This window comes from Nycticebus coucang, chromosome 15 (assembly GCF_027406575.1).
Source record: "Nycticebus coucang isolate mNycCou1 chromosome 15, mNycCou1.pri, whole genome shotgun sequence".
NCBI lineage: Eukaryota > Metazoa > Chordata > Mammalia > Primates > Lorisidae > Nycticebus > Nycticebus coucang.
In genome coordinates, this window is record NC_069794.1 from 9,609,208 (window position 1) to 9,632,985 (window position 23,778).

Below are 23,778 nucleotides of genomic sequence, written 5' to 3' on the forward strand. Positions count from 1 at the left end.
TTCAGGATTTTCTTGCAGGGCTCAGAGTGGGAAATGCACACGTGGTAAAACCCCAAAAGGGCAGGAGCTTTGGTGCCCTGGGGATTGAGGTCACCAACCCCCATCCCCCGCCACTCAGGTGTAACCTGGGGAGGCTGCTACTTCCAAGGAGCTCCAGTAGTGATGTGTATATTTGGGCTGATACTTCTCCCATTGCCAGGAAGATTCAGTAAGATGCTATTTGGAAATTTCTAAAAAGGTCCTGAAAGCAGTGGAGTATTCTATTAATGGTACTTATTTCAGCAAGGGTTAATAAAAGCTGCGATTTTTCCAGCACTGTTCAAATAGGTCACTCTAACACTTGGGACACACCGTTCTTCTGCTTTCTCTCCTCCCTGCCCTCTTCCTCCACCTCCCCTGTCCAGCTACAGGTCACTTGTCCCAGATACCCTCACGACTCCCTGATTGTGGAGTAGGTACCCTCCAATCGGGACACCCAGCACTGTTCTGTTTTCACATATTTCTCCTACTATGCCATCAATGTCTCTGCCTCTACCTATTTTTGCTTCAAGTCCCTGTGAGGACTGGCCCCATCTACCTGGCTCACTGTTGTGTCTGCAGCCCCTACTTGGCATATTATGGGTTTTCAATAAACATTGAATGAATGAATGACAACTATTAGATGGCTCCTAAAGAAGAAAAACTAAAATCCAAGGAAAGCCAAAGGTAGTTACATTTATTATTTTGCATTCTTACAATTGCCTTTCAGCCTCCTTGAATTATTACTTTAAAAAATATGAAATCTGGGGCAGTGCCTGTGGCTCAGTTGGTAAGGCACCGGCCCCATATACCGAGGGTGGCGGGTTCAAACCCGGCCCCGGCCAAAACTGCAACCAAAAAATAGCTGGGCGTTGTGGCAGGCGCCTGTAGTCCCAGCTACTTGGGAGGCTGAGGCAAGAGAATCGCTTAAGCCCAGGAGTTAGAGGTTGCTGTGAGCTGTGTGAGGCCACGGCACTCTACCGAGGGCCATAAAGTGAGACTCTGTCTCTACAAAAAAAAAACTAAAAAAATTTTAAAAATATGAAATCTGTTCCCAAGAGTGTGCACACGTTGTTCCCCTCACTCTTAAAATGTTACACAAACTTATTCCTCAGTTTCTCTTTCCAAAGCATGATTATAAAATGTGTTTATCACATTTTACATCTTTCTAATTCTTAATTGACTACCTGTTAATCACAGAGATAGTAAGGAAGAAGGAAATCCTTGGTAGAAAAGTGTTAATGATTTACTAGTTGTCAGTTGTACTTTTACCTCTGAACACCAGGTGGGTAGACACATTACTCATGGTTTTTAATCTAAGAATTTCTTACATTTTTTATGGCCTGTTCTTTGGGCTTATTTATGATGGTTTGTAACAAAGAGACAACCTTTGACATTATGATTTACATCTATCAACAAAGGAAACACAGAGGAGATAAGAAACCCAAATTAAATCACGGCACTAGATAATTAAATCATAACACTAAAAAAAAGGAAAGGTAAGGGGCTGGCTCATAATTTAAAATTAATGGAAAGAAGAATGCAGACCTTGGACAAAGGTATACAGACATTTTCAAAACTTAAAAAGATTTGCCTGACATGTGATTTTCAAAAGTCTGTATCTTATATTTGTGGCATTATAAAAGAATGCCCGGCTATTAAATTATTTTAATGGCATACTTCAATCTTTTTCTATGCTTTGGTCTGGTTAAAATGTAAGTGGTCAACAGCAGATATCCAATATTCCTGTTAATGCCACTTGTTATAAAATCGGCCTAGACATCTATTATCATTTTTAGTGGTCTCTCAAAATTCCTTGATGGTGAGTGCCAATTCTAAAGCTTGATTGGATTTTAGAGAAAGAAAATTACCTTAGAAACAAAGAAATCAAGAGAACCGAGAGGAAAAAGTCCTGCGTTTGGGTTTGTCCAATAAAAGCATTGCCCAGGATAGAGACCAAAGGTCAGCTCGATAGAATAAACAGTCAGTCGTGTATCCCCAGTAATGCAAACACTGCAGAGCTGCATATAATCTGGGTAAACGTGAACGTCGAGCTCAGGGGTCCTTAACAAGAGGAGTTAATATGACCTCAAAATGAACCAGTGATAACTAAGGGCACCTAAGAAAAACCATCCTACTAATACTGCCATGTAATTACACAGAACACTGTCTGTGACTTTGTGAAGAGCCTGAAAGCAGAACAAACATTGACATTGGCCTTGCAGGTAATATGCTAGCTAGACTTAATTTCACATCACAAACTCAAATACGGCAAAACCTGGCTGTGTAACTCACTTGTGAACCACTTCCTGTATTCACCAACAGGATATAAACAACTCAGTCTGCACACACACACACTTTTTAAAGTTTGCTTTGCCTGTCACCTATACTTTTGTAAATGTATTTACCTGCTCCATTCCCAGTTTTGTTTTTATTACCTTCTAAACATTAAATGCATATACAGATATTTCACAATTTTTTATTTCTTCCACCTATAGATTTCCATGAAAACAAAATTAAAATGAATTAGGAAGAAACACAGTGTGCTAATTTTCTTTTTAGTTTTACCGACAAGCTTTGTCTGACTTACTTATAGTTGACTTCAATTCTTTTTTAGCTAGAATCCAAGGTGCCAGCTTGTTTTCAAAGTTAGCACACGCAAGTCTCTTCTTGTACCAAAATCTCACCCAGGGAGCATGTTTTCCTTCCAGAGGATATTTGTAAATCATTTATATGCTTACGTGCAAATGGCATTACCTGAAAAAAAGTAAGACAGGGTCTCTGTCTGTAAAGAACAGGCATTCGCAGACAACACCACGCTCCTGGAATCTGAGGCCTTAAGGAAAGAAGGAACATTCCACTCTGTTATGTTTCCATAATAATGAGTTTACAGTATTGGATGCAAATACATTAGGAAGTTAACCAAGGCCACTAATTCTTTATCCAAAGAAAAAGGGAACAGAGTGTGAATATGGAATGAAAAAACATTTTCCAAAATACAGGTAGTTAAAAATTGGTACAAATAAAAGAGGATATATCATTAAATTCTAAGGTAAGATTCTGGTGCAGTAGCAAGTTTCCTAGTCAGCTGATACAGTCTGAGGCGTGCAGGTCATCACTGACAGGTGGGTGGGTTCTCTGCAGAGCAACAACTGTTCTCCGATAATTTCGATTAATACCTTAACCATCAGTAGTTTCCATCTATTGGAAATCCAGGAAGTTACTGCAAGAATCGAACTGAGATTTTTAATAACATAGTCAGACTTGTGAAAAAGCCAAATGTTTGTACTTTTTTAAAAAGGTACAAAAATTCACAGTATAACTTCCTCGGATGGATGTTAACAAATAAATTCCCAGTCATAAAAAAGTTTGTTTTGAAAAGCCTACTCAAATTACGTATTTTGAAATTAAATTATTATAAAATTGAATCTAGAAGAGTATGAGGATACTGCAGCAAAAAGATAAAAGTAGAATGAAGTGGGGAAAGATGGTATGTGGGAGCAGGTCTTAAAATGTGCGAGTAATTTCTATAAACAGGATAAAACAATGGATATGGAAGGCTTTGTTTGATAGATTGACACATAGAGAAAGCAGAATTTAAAGAACCATATGGTTCAGTCCTAACATTGTCTTTGAACGGACACCTTGTTTATTCTACCTAAAAATAACTTTGCAATGATTTTTAAGCTATTTTTTAGCAGAGGAGCCATTTTTTCACTTGTTACCCCAAGATCCCTTCTGCTTCACCTTCAATTCTCAGGTTCCTGAAAGCCTCTGAGGCGACTTTCAGGAATGTTGGACACTGCTGACCAGTTCAAAAACAACCACAGTATTAGATTCATGTTTCTCAGAGTCAATAGATACTAACCTAGCTTGGGAGGGGGGTGTAAAACCTCCCAAAACGTCCCCGAATACTTCTGAGCTCTCAGTGCTGGAGCACCCCAGGGCTCAGCCTTTGCTCTGTCCTGTCCATTCACTTTGCTCCCTCAAGGCGCGCCACAAACCAGCTCCCCAGCGACTTTAAGGCAACACTCAACAGCTCAGCCCAGACTCTCCCGCACGTGCTGTTCTCTGAGCAGCAGGGAGACCTGTGGGCTCTGGCTGCCAGATGCTCGCTGCTCACCCCACCCGCAGGTGCCATCCTCTCCTCCCTGGATGGCAGCCACAGCCTCATCACTCACTTCGTTCCTATGTCCTGTTCTCAAAACACCAGCTAGAGTGCTCCTTGCATGAGGAAATATTATTCCACTCCTCTCCTCAAAACCATCCAGAGATTCTCCATTTCACCATAAAAAAAAGCCAAAATTCTTTCAGTGGCCTGAAAGGACATCGTGGACACTGGCCACGTGTGTGCTGCCCAGATCCTCTTCAGAATGACTCATGATGACCCTGCTGCTGGAGGTGCTGTTGGCAGATAGCCCACAGCTGTCACCATCTGCAGGGATCTCAGCAGAAGAGTAACCCCACCCAAGGTCACAGAGTCTTCCCAGGGCAGCCTGGATCCAGTGACAACCACATAGGCTTATCAAGGCTCAGACATCTGGCCCTGATAGGTACTGCTCTGAAAGGCCACCCTTGGCCCAGTGCTCCGTGGGGTGTGGGCATCTCAGCTCAGTCTCCACCATGGCCCTGCTCCTCCTGCTCCTTTCCATAGGTCCTCACTCCAGTGTACTTCCTCATAAATCACCTGCTCCCTCACTTCCCTCCTAGTGTCCCGTTCTGGAGAGCCCTGCCAGCAGCAGTGTCCCCAGGACCCAGCTCCCTGCAGCTCTCTGCAACTTCATACCACCTTTTCCCTGTTCACTCTGATCTGAGCAAGCACCGGCCTCTGACGGGCAGCACGCTCCTGCCTGAAGGTCCCCACACGTCTGGTCCTTCTGTCTGGGATACAATTCCCCAGACGTCTGCACTGCTACCACCCTCACCTCCTTTCAGTTTTACTTAAATATCACCTTCTAAACGTGCCTGCCTGGGAGGAAACAAGAGAAAACTTTCGGGAAGGAATGGTTCTCATTTTTTTCCAATGTGTTCATGCTTATTTTTCATTTTGAAAAAATGACTCCACTTGTTTTTGAAAAGTTTGAATATTACTGTTTTAAATACATAGACAGCGGGCAGTGTTTTTCATCATAGGCTGTGGGCCCAAACAGACTTGAGCTTGAACGTGCCAGCACCACTACTCTGCAGCCATGTGCTACGGAGCCTCTCAGCCTCAGTTTCTTTTTCTGTGAAGTAGAGATAATGAATTGTACTTCTGAGGGTGGTCATGAGATCACATGACTTTACGTAAGCAATGGTCTATGAAAACAACATGATAAAAGGTACTATCAGTCAGATGTACCAGAACAAACTCCCCAGGGGGCATATTTGCATCCTGGCTTACAGATCAGGGTCCAGGGAAAGATTCTTTTCAACTATGCTCAACTCTGTGTAGACTGATGCTTTTAGCAAAGCAGAAAGACTGATCCTAGCAGAGCAAGTGCACCTGAAGGCACAATAACAGCCTAAAAAATGTTACTGAGGACACAGCAGAGTAGTAGCCAATCAACACAGTCTATGCAGTTATGACCTCTGAATTCTTTTCTCTTTCCACTGACTTAATTACTTTAAACATGAATCTCTAAGGCCCGTGTAGAAAAAAATCACAGAGTTTCAAATATCTAGATGTATACGTTCATCTGATTATTTGAAATGAGAAAACTAAATATTTTCATTTGTATTTTTAACCCAAAGTTTTTATATTTATTTTTGTTTCTGTGATACAAAATAACTGTACTTGGTTTAAAAGTAAAACAGTAACTCTTCCCAAATGTCAACTGTTGTTATCTTGGCTCCTGTTTATTTCTCATTTGATAGGGTGAAATGTCCTTGCCCATAACCTCAAATCCACAGGCTTGAGTGATTTCAGAGGTTACACTTGGGGTTCACCTTGCCAAGCAGAGATGATGGACCACCCATCAGCTGGCACTAATAAAAACCACAACCGTCTAAGTTTCACCTTCGCTATGCATCTGCCTGTTCAGATTTCTTTGCAGATCCCACTGTAGTTGGTTTCTTTCTTTCTAAGGAGAGAATGATAGCTGGCTACGTTTAGAATTAATAACAATGTTCATTGTAGAGATACTATTAAAAACCACCGTTTTGCATTTATACACTAAAAAGTAATAATTACACTATTTATTAAAATAACAATGATAAATGGTGACATACGAGATAAGGAGAGCAGATAATAACTTCACAGGGTGACTTTGCCCAGAGTTTGCCTCACCCTGTTAGCAGAGGGTGACCCTGAGAGCTGAGGGAGACACCCTGGGAGCAAGTTACCTATAATCCTGCAGACCCATGTGCTGGATCTGGAAAGATCCCTCCCTGCCTAGGGTGAGCCAAATTTTGGAAACTCTTTTCTATGTCATAGCAAGGGGTGTGTGTGTGTGTGTGTGTGTGTGTGTGTGTGTGTGTGTGTGTGTGTGTGTGTGTGTGTGTGTGTGTGTGTGTGTGTGTGTGTGTGTGTGTGTGTGTGTGTGTGTGTGTGTGTGTGTGTGTGTGTGTGTGTGTGTGTGTGTGTGTGTGTGTGTGTGTGTGTGTGTGTGTGTGTGTGTGTGTGTGTGTGTGTGTGTGTGTGTGTGTGTGTGTGTGTGTTTCCACAGGGGAAAGTCAGGTATATCCAATTATCAGGATTTTCTTTACAGTGATAATTGGCTGGAAATCGCCTTAGCACTTCCATGCCCTTGGCTGGGGCATCAAGCGCTCCTTTCATTTTTCTTCATAGCTTTATATAACTTAATACTCAGGCTAGGAAAACTGGAAATTTCCTCCAGGTCAAACAACTCCTTAAATCTATCTACAAATTTATTTTCTTTCTCCAACCTGAATTTCATGACCCAGAGGATGATAGTGGTTTCTCTGCACAGATGGTCAAAGGTAACAAGGAGTTCTTCCAAGAAAGGATGAGCATAGACCACATCTGCCGCCAGGATATAGTCAAAATTATTGCCAGACCTGGGGAAGTTTTTATCTAAAGCTACTCCCCAGGAGAGTTCTTTCACCTGAGGCAAGTGCTTGCTCTTCGTTTTGGTGTTGTGGGAAATGTTATACTGCAGGTTTCCAAGTAATTCAGGTAAATCTGTGGCAGTCACATGAGCACCTGTGAAACAAAGGACAAAAGAAAAAGTAACCCTCTTGGGCTAAGCTAACACAATCGAAAGTTTTCAGCCAACACCACATTGTAATTCTGCACCATTGTTAGTCGCAAGTAAAGGGTCAGGCAAACACACAGAAAGGGAATCGTAGATGCTGAGGCTGTATGTCTCTGTTTAAAACATAATACAGTCTCACGGTGCTTATGTACACCATCGCATTCTCCATCCTCCTGCCATTTTTTTTTGTGTGTGGGTGTGTTTGTGTGATTTGTTTTGTGATTGCTGTGATTGTTTTCTATTTACCTACTACATGCTAGAAGAAAAATAATAAAAAGGGAAATTCAAAATACTTGCTACCTCTTTGGAACATTTAAAAGTCGCTGATTTAAGTACTTCCCTGGAAGAACTCAGTCCTGTGAATCAAACGAGTATATATACCACCAGGCATTCTATAGTTGACCAGGAAGAGGTTGCATGCTAAGTGACAGGAAGGAAGGCTTTCAACAGCATCACATGGAAAGTATCATGACACCATGTTTACACCGGAGTGTTCAGCTTGACTCCATCATAAGTATTAATCTTCCCTGCAAACGATGTTTAAAATCTGGATACAACGTGCATGGAGTGCTCAGAAAGCCAATGGTCATAGAAACGGGACAGAATGCTTAGATAAAGAAGACGTAAACAAATTCCAAGTTAAAAGTACATAATGGTGGCCATTTCTCAGAAGAAATTTGGCAGGAGAAAATTTATAGGAATTAAAGTTAATGTTGAACAGAAGCACAGCCTGGAAAAAAAAAGTCTGTAAATAAATCTAGGCTTGGCCACTTCCACTGCATCAGACTAGCACAGGTGGAGATCGGGAAGACAGAACTGGAAGAGAGTAGGTCCAGTTCAGCTTTGACCCCACTGGAACCCTTTCCTTGGCCACAACGCCACGTGTCTCTTAGCCTGCATTGTATTTTGTGAAAATATTAAAATGAAAGGGAAATATGCATGTTATTGATAGAATCACAGAAATATAAGCCTTTATATTCTATTGTGGGTAGGTCTATCATTTTTAACAAATCTTTTTAAAATCCTAGGATAAGGAATATACCTCCACCTATGTTAAATGTAAATCATTTGACCATTATATGCAATATCTTTGTGTCTCGAGAGGTAAACACCATCAACTTCAGAACACTGACTCAACAGAGCTTTCATCTTTTGATATTCGTTTCAAATTAGACAAACAGAACAAAGGAATCAATGCTTTTAAATAAAACAAATGACTTCTCAAAACAAATTCTGCTCCTAAATCAAGGACTTTCAGGTATAAATCAAAGGTCAACCCCAACTCTATCCATTCTATATGGAGTAGAGACTTTGGAAAGCATTATCCTGACTGAGCAGTTCAAAAAAATACATATTTGGGAAGACTTCAAGGGTCCTGTATCTCTCCAGTGTTTAGAAAGTTGCAAATTGGTAAATCTTGAATTCCTCTCAAGATTTTAGAGTGGCAGGTGTGCACTGCTGAATATCAAGGAAATCAAGACAGATTTGGGTAGTGCACATCAGAGCAGGCAGCCAAATTAAGGCAACGAAATAGATAACAGCAGCCAAAAACGATTGAACTGAAACAGGCACCGGCAGATACAGAGGCTATCACACGCTTAGTTGGAAAAATGCTGGTGAGAGCAGCAGGGGTCATAAAAAAAGAATGGAAATGAACTGAGAAAATAAATTTAAGGACAAACATCTAAACATAGAAATGGACATGTGATTTTTATGTGATCTCAAATACTCCTTCCCTATTCTAACAGGTGCTTTTTCATAAAAGCATAGCACTTCAAAGCCCAAAAGGAATCTCCAGCTATATGGGAATATTCTTTTTTTTCCTTTTTTTTTTTTTTTTTGCAGTTTTTGGCTGGGGCTGGGTTTGAACCCGCCACCTCCAGCATATTGGGTAGGCGCCCTACTCCTTTGAGCCACAGGCGCCTCCCCTACATCTCCTTGAGGGACCAGAAGGCTTACGTGCACCTCCCATTTAGAACTTCATCTAAGGCTTGTGACCTACTGCTTTACAAAAAGAACACAACTTACACAGAGAATTCTAAAAGAAGCCAGTTAGAAGACTTAAAAATTGGTAGACTTTATGAAGCCCATTCAAACAACTAAAAAGTTACAAACAGACCCACGTTATAGAACACTGGATAGTAAAACAACCATGATAGTTGATGATTAAATTCCCTGAGCACTACTCAGTCAGAAAGACTCACTCACCGAGTAAACTTGCCACAATGGAGACCAGCCCTGTCCCGGCTCCGATTTCAATCACGTTTTTGTCAGCCATACTGTACTGCTTTGTGTTTGTTTCCAGGAAGTAGCATAAAACAAGGGCCTACAGAAGTTTAAAAAGATGCGGTGCTGAGCAAGCAGTAACAGAAAGTGAGATTAAATTCTATCAGATAAATATGCGGCTAATGTGAGCAGACGTGTGCACGTGTGAGCATATGAGTGCATTTGTGTGCACACACCTCACTCCAAAAAACTGTCAGAAGTACTTCCCCTGAAGGGGTCAACACTTTGGCTAGAAAAAGGGTTTGGGAGTTGTTGGGAAGAAAAGAGAAATAATTAAAAATATATAATTCAGGTGTTTGGGTTTGATAATCTTTAAAGGAAAACCTTCTAATACCACTGGTCATTTTTTTTTTTTTTTTTTTTGAGACAGAGTCTCCCTGTGTCCCCCTTGGTAGAGTGCTGTGAGTATCATAGCTCACAGCAACCTCAAACTCTTGGGCTCAAGCAATTCCTTTGCTTCAGCCTCCCCCAGTAGCTGGGACTACAAGTGCCTACCACAACGCCTGGCTACTTTTTGTTTGGCAGGCCCAGGCCTGGTTCGAACCCAAACAGCCCTGGTGTATGTAGCTGGCACCCTAACCACTGAGCTACAGGTGCTGAGCCAGACCTCTGGTCATTTCTAAGTAAAGTGCAAGATCGGGGCAGACAATGGTGGTGGGTCCACTATACCTTTCATGGGACGGTTGGTAAACGGGACCTTTCAGAATATTATGTATGTGAGACTCATAGATATCTTTATAATCATTTAGCTGAAATGGAAACAGAAAAATGGGAAATACAACATTTTACTATTCTAAACTCACAAAAAACTGAAGGAATGAAAAACATTATTATTCTTACAAATACTGATAAAGTCAGAACTCGAATTAATTGGGAGAAGCAAGTTCCTAATGACACAACTTCTAAAATTTAGTGTTATTTGAGGTCATGAAGTAAGATTATGTAACCTATTTCCTTCTTCCAAGTAGAACATAATAATGAACCTAACTGGCTGGAAAACAATGAGGATGAAGCAAATTTTACGTGAAATTATACCGATGGCCAAACGACAGCTCCATAACAATCTGTGGCTTCAGTAATCCGAATCTCATGACCAACAAAACGAAAACCTTCCCAGGGAGTGGTTGTTATCAGAGTGGGAATGAAACATCTTGCCATGATCTCTGCGACCACCTGCTTGTCATCATAATCTTCTCTGATCTCTGAAAGACAAAAACACAAAAGGCAATGGCTGTTAGTAAATCCATGAAAAAGATGGCCCTGATGGAAACACAGCTACTTCTGAATAGCTGCTGACTTTAGACAAAATACAATAATAAGGTAAACTATTTGAAATAACTCAAAAGCTAACATTTCATGCATCAGGGTGGTAACATCTTTCTGATTCGTACTGAAGTTGAAATCTCCACTATCCATGTGTGCTACATAAAACAGACAATAACTGGTAGATGTTTTTAAAATATTGAGGACCACCAATCAGTTCATATAAGATGAGAGAAAAAGTTGTGGCTCCACACCTGTGGCTCAGCAGCTGGGGCTCCAGCCACATGCAATGGAGCTGGCAGGTTCGAACACAGCCCAGGCCTGCCAAACAACAATGACAACTACAGCAAAAAAAAAAAAAAAAAAACTGGCCAGACATTGTAGCAGGCGCCTGTAATCCCAGCTGCTTGGGAGGATGAGGTAGGAGAATCTCTTGGTCCCAGGAGTTTGAGGTTGCTGTGAGATGTGACGCCACAGCACTCTACCGAGGGCGACGTAATGAGACTCTGTCTCAAAAAAATAAATAAATAAAATAAAAAGAGAGAAAAAGAGTAGTGATGGAGTATATAATCAGAACTATTTGTTTTGGCTACATAGTACAATCCCAGTTATTCTGTGCACCAGGTACAGTGCTAGAGGCTGGACGTGTAGTAGCTAGTCAGACAGACATGGGAAAACTTCAAATTCATGGACACAATTCATGTGAGCTTCAGTAATGTAGGTAGTATCTCACAACATCCCCATGAAGAATTATTGGGCTGGATGAAAGAGTTTTTCCACAGTGACCCCAACACACTCAGCTTTGACACTCCCTGGACATTCCTTTCTAATAATTGGTATGTTCTCAGCTCCACCCTGATGCAGGTTTCCATGATTTGTTGGACTGATGATATTAAGTATGATCAAATTTTCAGATGATAGAAATGTGATGAGCACCTCAAGGATGCTAGAAAGTTCAGTGTGACCAAAAGATCTTGATGAGGTGAGGGTGGATCAGACTTAACAATGTGAAATTTTTAAAAGGTTAAAGTGTAGAGACTGTATTTAGTCTGAGTTTGGCAGCATTATTTGAAAAGGAAAACAGATACAGAGATTTAATTGGTCGCAAGCTTAGTATGAGTCCAAAGGATAAAACAACCATCAAAAAAACTATTAAACCCAGGCCATACAACAGAGTTCAAATATACATTTGCATTCTCAATTTCCAAATGAGGGCAATGTTCTGAGGAAGTCCCACTTTAAAGAGATTCTGAGAAATTATAGCAACTGACAGGTGATAAACTTTGAAACTCAACCTTATGAGGCAGACGGTTTGGGGAGATCAACATGTTCATTATAAAGAAGAAAAAACCTGAGGGAACGCAAGAGATTTAGTAAATTTTAAGGACTAGGAAATAGATTGTGTGTGTGTGTGTGTGTGGCCCACTTAGACTCCAGACAGAACCATGCGTTCTCCAAAGAACTCCAGCTTAACCTCACCCCACAGGACGGGTCGAGCCCACCACTCAGCTCCATCCTACTGCAGACACTGACTCTCTACACAGATATAGAAAAAAAACAGAGAGGTTAAAAAAAATTGCTCTGTCAGCAAAAGCCTTCTCTTCTGGTATTTTTCTCTGTACTTTTTAGACAACTGCATACATTCACATTCAGGAAGAGCTCTGAGAACCAAATAATATCGGTAATATGTTTTCTTTGAACTTTAACTTTCATTTCACTATATGCACTTGCTTTGCTAAGATGGAGGGGGCCGGGAGAGGCTAAGGTTTGCTGAGGAAGTTCTTTAGGGAAAAGCAGAGAACATTAATTGCTTCCTTGACCTTTAGCTGAATTTGTCCTCTTGGGCCTCCTTGCACACTCCTTGTAAATGTAGCCCTTCTCTGACAAGTCACCTAAGGTATCAGGGAGTAATAGATGTTAGAGCACACTAAATCCCAGGGGCATCTTGGAAAGTTCCAGTCTTTGATATAAAAACTTTGCTTGTGAATATTTACTGGAACAAACTGACATCTTTGACTTTACATGTTCTTTTAAAGGTTAGTTGGCCTGATTAATGCTGCTGTCCTAACAGCTACAGAAGGATAGCAAACAAATTCCTGACTTTTGACTGTGTCTTTCTTAATAAACTAAGTTACTCATTTCCTTTTAAGAATGACTATATCTTTACCTTCATATGGAAGTAAGATTTGAAATATACATGAACATATCATCATAACTAAAAATTATTTACACTCTCAAGACAAAAACCTTAAAAGAGATTGCAAGAAACGATTGCAATTACTGTTAATTATATATATTCTAAAAAGAGCACAACTCTATCAACCATAAATAGTAAAGCAAAACTAGCTGTACACCTAGGAGGATCATGTATCATAGAAAACATTACCAGGTTGAGTAAAATTAACAGATAATATTTTATACCAATATTCTCTTTTGAATTTAAAGATTGTAAGAATACTATAGGCATCCCATAAGAAATAACTCTCATGAAAATTAGTACAATTTGTGGCATGAACCCAAAATATACTGAACTGGCCTCATTAAAATAATTTGCCTACAGGAGAAAATGAGTATGCGCTTTGTAAGGACCACACTGATAAAATTATTGAGTTACTTATGGAGTAACAAATGACAATTATAATAAAATTTCTTTATGACAAGAAAACATAATAATGTCTAGATGTAATATGTGGAATTTTAAAAGAAAACACACACATGCAATTATTTTCATCTTAAAACTTTGGGTGCTGTTTTCGAACATGAACTTCTATTTAAAAATTTTGAGGTAACAGTTTGGATCATAATTATTCATTTAAATCAAATAACATGTTTAATATTAAGTTCTAGCAATGACTTCAATGTTGCTAATAAGAATCTCTAAACTATCTGGTGCATATATCTTTGTTGCCAGGGGATTTTTGGTCTTTGGGATATACACCTAGTAGAGGAATTGCAGGATCAAACGGCAGGTCTACATTTAGATCCCTGAGTGTTCTCCAAACTTCTTTCCAAAACAATCGTACTAGCTTGCATTCTCACCAGCAGCGCAGACGTGTTTATGCACAGAATTGTTCATTGGAGCTCATTTCATAATTGCCAAGTCTTGAAAGAAGCCCAAGTGCCCATTGACCCATTGAATGGATCAATAAATGGTGGTCTATGTATACCATGGAATACTATGCAGCCTTAAAGAAAGATGGAGACTTTACCTCTTTTATGTTTACATGGATGGAACTAGAAAATATTCTTCTTAGTAAAGTATCTCAGGAATGGAAAAAAAAATATCCAATGTACTCAGTACTACTATAAAACCAATTTATAATCACTCACACTTTCATGTGAGAGATGAATCACAACTATAGCCCAGGGGGAAGGAGGGATGGGGAGGGGGAGGGGAAGGGATTGGGGTGGTTCGTTAGGGGGAGGTTTAATGGTGGGACCACACCTGTGGAGCATATTGCAAGGGTACAAGTCAAGTCTATCAAGTACAGAACACAAATGTCTTAACACTGTGATTAAATAAATGAGCTGAAAGCTATATTAATTAGTAGGATGTAAGCACTCCAATTTGTACAAATAATCAACACATTGAATCCCACAAAGGCATAAATGTATTCATGATCTATGTATATATGACTTAATAAAAAAAAAAACTTAAAAACAAAAAAGAAATCTCTAAACTATAATGGAAAGAGCTACACTGTCATAAAGGCATTCCTAGAATGACCCCATTGTCATAAAAGAAATCTGTTCTCCAGTTTACAAAGAACATGTCCCTTAAACTGTATGCTTAGTCATTTGTTGAATATGGGATTGGATGTTGAGAAGATTAATGCATTTAGAAGACAGTCTTTGGTTTTTAGTTAGGATTTGAAGAGCAATTTTGTGCAAAAATTAATAACCTTGTCATACAACAGAATTCAAATATACATTCTAAGGAATAATTTTTCCACATATACCCTGCCCTTGTTATCCAGGATTCAGCCCTAGGACAAATAACTAAAATTGGGAAAAAGTTTATACAAAATGCTGTATCATGGCTTCCTGATATCAAAAGTAGAAAACTTCTGATACCTGTGCCTTTAGATAGAAGCTATCTACTATAATCTTAAAATATTATTTTATTGATGACTTTAATATTAAAATATAAATATTAAAAAGACTATAAATAAAACATAATTAAGACTTTGGATCACAATTACGTTGCTAACTTGGACTTATCTATTTTAATGCTTTTTGATACAAAAGAGCCTGAACACCATTTTCCTGCCATTAAATCTTTGCTGATAGTGAATAAAATCTACCAGGTGTTCTTGTTCTCCTGAGAATTAAAGCGGTTTCAAGTATGAAGTGAAAATTAGCAAGATTCTGCCACATTATGATGATGATTTTCTTAAGAGGAAAATTCAACATGAATTGACTTTGCTGCTAGATTACAGAAAGCCTTCAAAAAGAGAGGCTTTGTCTATACTCCCCTCCTTTATACATTTAAGATCAATAATAGCAATAATAAATGAAAGGGTCAGATCACATAAATACACCAAAAGAAAAAAATCCAACTCTTTAATAGCTATGACAAGCAAATTCGGCTTCCATTTGAGGGCTGTCATGAAAACCTGTCAGGAAGATTTAAAGTAAAAACCCCTGTACTAACTGAAAGAGACTGTCATTCAGCTGACTCTTCTATTCAAAGACAAACGTCATGTGCTTCTCAGAAATGCCTACAGATTAAAAAGGAGAAGAAGAAGAAGTTAAAGGTATTTTCAGATTAGTAAATGGTCACAGGCTTAACCTGAAAGACATAATTCTGAACACCTCACCAATGTCTTGGGCTCTTATGATGAAACTGATTCCTGAGAAGCTTCTACAAATATTTTCTGTCTGCTGGTCTGCTAAGTTTCAAGAATGTACAGAGGTTGTAACACTAATCAAGTAGACCAAATGATACTACATTGTATGTCTTTACAGAAGAAAGATGATTTATTGAGACTGCTCAGGATGCAAATAGAAAAAAAAATCTAAATTAGTTGTACTCAAAGTTTGCTACTGGGAGCATGGAATGGACAGACAACTAAACACGTATCAGTGAAATTTGGTAAATGCTATAAAAAAAACAGGCGTGGGTCACTGAAAGTTTTGAAACACACTGTGTTATGGTCCATTTCTGGTTCACTGGTGCAAGTTTCAACTTGCTCAGCTGATCAGTGTTGCTGGGAGAGCTTCACTTGGTTCCATCTGCACATATTTTATATTTCTTGATTTTTGTGTATTTCAAAACTTTTGTAATAACCCAGGTATTTCTAAAATGCAATGGGAAACACCACTGGTTGGATGAAGCTGGAGAAGGATGACAAAGAAAGAGACATTTAAGCCCGGGGAGCTGTTAGAAGATGAGTGGGGCTGGTGTACGAGGTGGGGCTTGGGCCATTAGGCTGAGACACAATCGTCAATGCCATAATACCGAATAATGAAATCCCCAAAGATCAAAATTCCAAAACCATAATTTTGAAAAAAAAGAAACTTTAAGTTCTTTTAAAGACAGTTATTTACATTTTTAAAAGATTTGAGAAACATGTAGAGATAGGCTTCAAAGGCCACACAACAAAATAGGCAATAAATAACATGCATATTTTTGCAAGCATGAACACACACAGTCACACACAGGTATGATATTTATGAGCAGACTGATCATACTCATAAAAAAATAGCTTATGTAATTGCAGACATCTGAAATACCCTGATGGATAACCTATGTGTTTTGATCAAAAACCTAGACAGAGCCAGGCACGGTGCTGGTGCCTCAAACCCAGACAAAGCCAGACCCGGTGCTGGTGCCTGAACTACATGAGAGGCTCAGGCAGAGCCCAGGAGTTCAGGGGCCAGCTTGGGCAACATAGTGAGACCTATCTCTAAAAAGAAAAGAAAATTAAATTTAAAATATTTAAAAACCCACAATGGGCATACTTACACATTTGCCCAAAGAGCTGAAAAATTTTATCTTTCACAAATGCACATGTATATAAAGGACATATTTTCATTTATTGAAGATGTTTCAACATTTTTGTACACACACACAAAAGTCAACATTAAAATGATTCATTTTCATGGAGTCAGATTTGTGAAAAATACATAGAACAAATGAGAACTCTCCAAGAGTCTTAACACGTCCAGTATTGGAATTGATGCAAAGATTAATTACATAATATAGAGAATGATAAAGAATAAAGCTGACAATTTAAAATAGTGAGGGGAAAAACTAAAAAAATGAAAATTTGACATTTACAAAGTATATTACAGAGATGTATTATGAGTAATCACATGGAGGTAGTCCATACAAGTGGCCAAGTGACTATACTGTGAAGTCTTGCATCAAGATGAGTAACTGCTTTTGCATTTAAGGTATGGCTCTCCTGGGAAAATACATTCACACTGATTTTCTACATGGTGCTGCTCTTTTTGAAATTCTTCTTTGATTCAGTGTATGCTGACAAGAGCATTCCCTATTAAATTTTCCCATCTTCTGTGCAATGCTCCCATGTTGATGCGCTCATATACGAACCACAGATTCAGCAAAAACCGATGCTAGTGATCAAAAGCAACACCACTGAGTATTTTCCTGTCCTACTGTGCTCATAATTATTTTCAGACCAGTCAGTGACTTTGCTGGCTTCTTCAGGCAATTGTGGCTTTCATCCCAGAACTCCATCAGCTGGGAAGAATGTCAGTTCTGACATGTTTTTAAACTGAACTTTTCCTTATTGCCTTACGGTGTGGCTAACTCACTCATCTGAATTTTCCAAGAAATGTTTTGGGCTAAATGAAAAAAACCTTGAAATTCCCTTTCAGAAGCCTGGATCACACCTAATTCCGCATCTGTCATTACGGTTTGGGAATTCAATTAGATAGCAGGGATTTTAGACTTTAGAGAGTTTGATCTTTAGAGGATGTCAACCTTTGGGAATTACATCATTCAGGATTGTGTCTTTCAGGATTACAACTGACACCATACAAGGTGCATGTTTGGTCTGTAGAAAATAAGCCTTAAGAAATAGAATGAGATTAACTTTATGTGCAATGTTGACCTTTGTTCTATAGGTGCAGGGGAGCCATTCAAGGTTGTTAGAACAGGAGCTGACATGATCAGACTGGATATTTAAGAACTATATCTGGTGGTGGAGGCTGAAGGACTGGTGACCTTGGAAGCCAGTTACAACGCTATTGCAGCCATAAAGCTGGAAAAACAAGAGTCTGGTGGAGGCCGCAGCCGTGGGTCCAGGAGCTGAGTGTGCATTTATGTGCCTTTGCAGTGTACCTCACTGGGCGCAACAACTGACATCCAAACTTAACACTCAAATCTGAGTTTTAAAAACATCTGAGGTACGTTGGTTTATTTAAGAGTTATTTGTATTCAACATGTAGAATTAGCAATTATATGTGCTATAGTACTTTGACCAGTACAGGCAGCCTCCGAGTTATGGACCACCCGACTTATACCGTACTTATAAGCAGGCTTCAAAGGCCCCTCATAGGGAGAAATTGTAATTAAACAATTAAATTAACAATTGGGAAACTAGTTTCTTCCATGCATGTAAACAAACCCCCAGGGCAGAGCGGTTCATTGGCACAGCAACTATCTTCTCTAGAGAGAGAAGCAGCTGATGAAAACACCAGAATAGGGAGAATCAGGTGATCTAGAACCAAGAAAGTTCATCACAAAGAATTAACTGAAGCCTTTCATCTCACTCAGACAGGTTTTGCTAAGATCCTGACACTGAGCAGTTTTCAGAGGTTCACCATACAGTTAGTGAGAACATCAGCTGCTACAAGGCCACTTAGGATGAAAAGAAGGGCAGGGCTGTGCAAACAACCATAGGTGCCTTTTCTAAGAAGCCAACGTCAGTGGTAAGCTGCTCTCCTCCCCTAGCAACAGCATCAAATCCTGATCCTCCAGCACCCACACCATCCTCTCCACCATCATCTGCTTCTTAATCTGAGTCTACATCTTGACTCAAAACAGCGCCCCCTCCAGCGACCAAGATATGGATGCAACATTAAGTGAGTTACAACTTTTAATATACTTTTATGAAATTTCTCCTGTCTCCTATCTAAACTTTTTATATGAGTTTATGTTCTGTTTTTTTTTATTATTATTATTTAAAAGAAGGACTACAATAGTTTCTTTAACAAACTATTACAGTACAGGGCTATTATTATTATTACAGTATTAAATTCTATTATTACCACATGAGCCATTGTAGCATTGTTGTTTTATTAGTATTACTGTATATGCACTGTTCATCAAGAATCTGAGTTACATACAAATCTGGCCTAAGGATAGTCTCACAAAAGCATCTCTTCTGCAACCCAGGGACCACCTGTGTATTGCTTCAGATTGCAGTTTCACAGGTTTCTTAAACAGTGATAGAATTACGCAAATTTCTTCTTCGTATATTAATACAATATTTTTATGTCCAACCCTGCAAAGATTTATGAAGATCCTCCTGAAAGATGTTCATGTGATACCTTGACTAGAACAATCTATTAGGTTTTGAAGAGGGTCAACTGGCTGATGACCAGAAACACAAACAAGATCATCACTAATGAGCAAGTTTATGTCCAGTCAATTGGGTAAAATTATAGCTAATTCACTCATTAATTCACTTATTAAGTACCTGGGCACTATGAATTTGAAGACAGACCAATATATAAGTGCTTAAACAGAGATTTAACTAAACAACTCGAAAGTAGAAAGTTCTACATCTCACAGACGTCAGGAGAGAATTATCTTATTTGAGTTTTCCAGTCAAATAAGAGAAGGGAAGACACATGATACACAGGAACCAGCATGTACAAAAAGCCCACCAGAGACAAAAAGACCCTTGATCAACTTTCTGATTTGAGAAACTCTGAGAACCAGAACATCAGTGGGGATAGTCACACAAGATAAAACACATAACACCGTGCTAAAAAAGTCTTGGTTTTATCCTATAAGAAATAATGAGGCGCTGAGGAATTTTAAGCAGAAGATGAATGTGACAAGATTTGAATTTTTAAAAGATCATGCAGGTTACAGTGTGGCAAAAGAACTAGAGAGGGTAAAGAAAGAGAGTTGTTCCCAGGTGAGACAGCCAATTAGAGAGCAGTTTATGACAATCAGGAGAAGAATTAATAAGGACCTGGATCGAGACAAGTGATGCTCAAAATGGGACAAGGGTATGGAAACTTATCAGGGATATAAAATCAGTGGTTGTGTGATGAAGGGTGTGAAGGAGAGGAGGAAGAACAGGATGATTCCAGGTTACTGGGCAGCCTACGCTAGAAACTGAAAGAGAAAATATAGGCAGAGGGGAAAATCAGTGAAGAAAAATTATTTTTAATATGCACTAATCTGTGGTATAACGTGCCCGCCATGGAGGTGTCCAAGAACCTGCTACAAGAATAGCTGCCTGCGCTGCCACCTCTGCCCCCGGAGACCACACTCTTCCTCGTTGCTGACCAGAGGAGAACCCTGTGGTGGGCAGCCTTTGTCCAGAGATTTGCCATCAACCTATTCAAGACTTCACAGAACTGTGGTGCAGCTGAGGACCTTCAAATTAACCTGTCCTCCTATAAAGGCCATTGGACCTGTGCTGGGATCTGATGGTCCTCCCTTCCTACTTTATTCTCCAGAAATATCTCCCCTGACACATCCCTTACACGTTTAATCCCATTTTAGAAGATGCCCCCATGCAGACATCTTGCAGGACCCGATAGACACGAAGCAGTGGGTAGGATGGCAAGTAAGCAGGTGAAGCGACAAATGTGGGAATCATCGTGCACAGGAATAACTGAGCCTTGAGTGAAGATGAACTTTCTCCAAAGCTACAGACCCTCGGGAGACCCCAGTACTTCATAACCTATTGGTGCTAGCAGCTGGAGAGGGGGTGTTGGCATGAGGCAGGCAGCATTGGATATTTGGAACAGGTAATGTGCACGAGGTTTTAGATACCTTAGATCATAATGTGGCATTAGAAATATATACAGAGGAAATTTTAGGACCCACCACTGTCCTAATTTTAATCTGTGTATAAATAAGTGACATCTTATAATTCTTGGATCTTCACACCAGTGTTGCAATATGAGCGATGGGTTTGCTCCATCCTTTCCAAGCACAAGATACTAAGTATAAAAGAGGACAAGAAAAGTCAACATCCTTCTGTACTTGAGAACTAAGTGTTCCTCCACTTAGTAGAAGGCTTTGGAACAAAATGCCATCTGACTCTGTTCCAACCACACACACTTAATCCTCCTAGCACTGTGCTTATGAACATATTTTTGAAGTCTTAATTGGATATAGAAATGATTATGGGGTGTGTTTGTTCATGTTGTAAAATATTTTAACACTAGTTCTGTCCCAACCTTACCTTGAACTTCTTCCAGTTCCTTTGTAATTTGGCAAATTATCATGCACACAGTTGAAACCAAGAATTGTTACTAATGGTAATAAAAATTATGCAGCTTTATTCTTGGATCACACAGAACTGCATCTCCATTCACATCACCTAAATGGCTGGATTCTCGAAGTGGTTACAACATAAATGTTCAGGTTTGCAAGAATGGCTACAGTAAAACTGTTGATGTTTGAGCCAGGTAGGTTGCCAACAGTGGGCATACACCCAGCTCTCTTGGCCTAAAGATATGCTCACCTAGGTAGAATCCACCTGGTATATAGCCAAAAAAGGGAAAATAAATACTATGTATTTTTTTGTAAAACATGTATAGCGCATGTGGATAAGGAGAGAGAGAAAGAAACCAAAATAAACAGATTTGCATTACAACTCTTCTCCAAAAAGATGGTAGGTAACTCAGATTTGCATTATAACTCATCTCCAAAAAGATGGTCGTCTAGTCTGTCAAGAGTATATGTCTATACTTTTTAAAATCAGACAATGGGGATAGTTATGTTACATAATCCATGTAAAGCCACACTTAATATTTAAGATTATATAAAACTAGTGAGCCAATTTCCAATGACCACCCTTGTGGTAGAATTCAAACTTAATCTCTACATCCAGAAGTCAAACTTCATTATGTATTTACCTATAACTAATAGAGGAACTGTAAACACAGGCTAGAGATGTTTTTTATAACCTATATTTATAAAATAAATACTCATCCAAGCATTAGTAAAAATTCATAGCTTTCACATAAAACTATTTTCATCTCTCTTGTAAGCTTCTTATTTGAAATGAAACTTAGAAATCACAATCATATTTTCAGTGTACAGCACTTGGGAAAAATTTATTCCACAGTTATAAATCAAAAAGATCGTAAATACTTAATAAGCCTATATATTTTATTGTCTATCAAAATTATGTTTAATATATCATCAAGATCATAACCATTATAGCAGTAGACATTAGACATTATTTGAGATATTTACAGGTTAGCAAACACAAGCCAAGACATAATTTACAATTGATAAAAGTCCTAGTTCCCTGTAAGACATTAATAAATACTGAAAAGGTCAGATTTTATGTTCTATTAATTGTTTATTCTATTATTCAATTTATATTCTATTAATATAATTGGTCAAAATTACATAAACAAAAATGATTTACCTTTTTGAGCTTCTGGGTCCATGGGGTGATGAATAGATGGCTATACATTGAAGTTTTCTTGATCATTTCTTGAAAAGTAGACAAGTACATTAAAATATCAAATGATAACAATTAATTTTTAAATGTATATTAAGTGTTTTTATATTTGCTTAGTAAAGTTTAACAAATATAGCAGAGAAAATTGTATTAAAACATATATTAACCAAGCATGGTTTAACAAAGACCATTTAAACACTATTTAGAACAAATTAAAAACAGGACAAAGGTTTGAGTCAGATGTTTTAGAAGCTACTAGAGAAGGAAAATATACTCTTCACCAAATACTACCTCAGCTGTACCAAAGAAAGGCATCGTCTTCAAATTGACGGGGAAGATAACAATCCTAAAATGTAAGTGATTAAAACCTTGGAAAGAAAGTTACTTGTCCCCATGAATGCGTCATTAGCAAGTCTGCAACGTCAAACTGACCAGCAGATGGTCTCTTGAGTAGCTTCTACGTTAAAGAGTCCAACTCCACCCAGAAACTATATTTAAAACTGAAGAGATTAAACTATTTCACACCTCGCAAATAGATTATCTGAATAAGCTTACATGCGTCAAACTTTGGCTAAGAATGACTTGATATTTTACGTCTCAATTTGGGGTCATATATAATAAATATTGTGCTACCACCAATTAATACCACCCCTCTTTGTTCCAAGAATCCCAAAACACTTTTCACAGCCACCTTTTTCTTTACACATGCCTCCGTATGTTAGAAGACAAATTATTTTCCCTAGTTTACAAACGAGAAAAACCAAAGGTTAAATCCTGTCTCTGAAGTTGCATAGCTGAAACAATACCAGAAGTGGCCAAGCATTCTGCTCCCAGATTAGAATCTCTGCTTCTACAGAAAGCAGCCTGTATTACAGGTGTCTGCCTGAAGGCCAGTATGTAAATAGTCAAGTCTGAACATACCTACACAAGTGACCTGAGTTTCTAGAAGGTGAAAAGTATCATCTGCAACTTTTGTTTTGCTGCTGAGCCCTGTGGAAGCGCCTGCAAGGCAGGCACCCAGGCACGCGGTTTGCTACTGTACACCTGGCACCCAGTCAGAGCGGGAGGGATCAGGATCCCAACAGCTGCAGCTTCCTTCTGTGCCTCTGGTTACACAGCAGTGAAGCTGGATTAAAGGGGCTGAGGAGCGGCAGAAATAGACCCTGTGAGTGTCTCACAGACAGAGCTAGAATCAGTAAGTGACTTACAGCCACTCCTGCATGTGACTATTTGGAGGAAGCGATCCAGCCTTTAACTTGGATGCCGAGAGTTACTCTAAGACTCCACAATGATGACGGTCTCTGAAGTAGAGGTCACATATTTGTCATGTCACCTGTCTGCATGTTTTCAGAATCTGACAACCACACCAGAACATGCAT

The 23,778-nt window shown here is 39.1% G+C and overlaps 1 protein-coding gene across 4 annotated transcripts; it reads right to left on the reverse strand.

Annotated features, from left to right (window-relative positions):
• Positions 1 to 4,966: 4,966 nt before the first annotated feature.
• LOC128566812 (putative methyltransferase-like protein 21E) lies at positions 4,967 to 23,778 on the reverse strand. Of its 4 annotated transcripts, XM_053563871.1 has the most exons (6): positions 22,691 to 23,128; positions 22,364 to 22,431; positions 10,536 to 10,702; positions 9,423 to 9,540; positions 7,065 to 7,162; positions 4,967 to 5,316 (listed from the first exon to the last, which is right to left on the reverse strand). In XM_053563871.1, exons 2-6 carry the CDS (start codon positions 22,383 to 22,385, stop codon positions 5,146 to 5,148), a joined length of 576 nt encoding a protein of 191 aa, XP_053419846.1. In that variant the 5' UTR covers positions 22,386 to 22,431; positions 22,691 to 23,128; the 3' UTR covers positions 4,967 to 5,145. The 4 variants fall into 4 exon arrangements, with proteins under 4 accessions (XP_053419846.1, XP_053419845.1, XP_053419843.1 ...); XM_053563870.1 differs by lacking the exons at positions 4,967 to 5,316; positions 22,691 to 23,128 and adding an exon at positions 23,608 to 23,778 and having other exon boundaries at positions 6,643 to 7,162; XM_053563868.1 differs by lacking the exons at positions 4,967 to 5,316; positions 22,691 to 23,128 and adding an exon at positions 23,321 to 23,535 and having other exon boundaries at positions 6,643 to 7,162.

What these genes read in the sequence shown, in the direction of transcription:
- LOC128566812 (XM_053563870.1), bottom strand. Translation starts at nt 22,385, where the DNA reads ATGGACCCAGAAGCTCAAAAAG. An exon ending in GAGCTGTCGTTTGGCCATCG is followed by an intron (nt 9,541 to 10,535) that starts GTATAATTTCAC and finishes AAACTTCTGTAG; the next exon opens with GCCCTTGTTTTATGCTACTT. An exon ending in CATTGTGGCAAGTTTACTCG is followed by an intron (nt 7,163 to 9,422) that starts GTGAGTGAGTCT and finishes TTTGTTTCACAG; the next exon opens with GTGCTCATGTGACTGCCACA.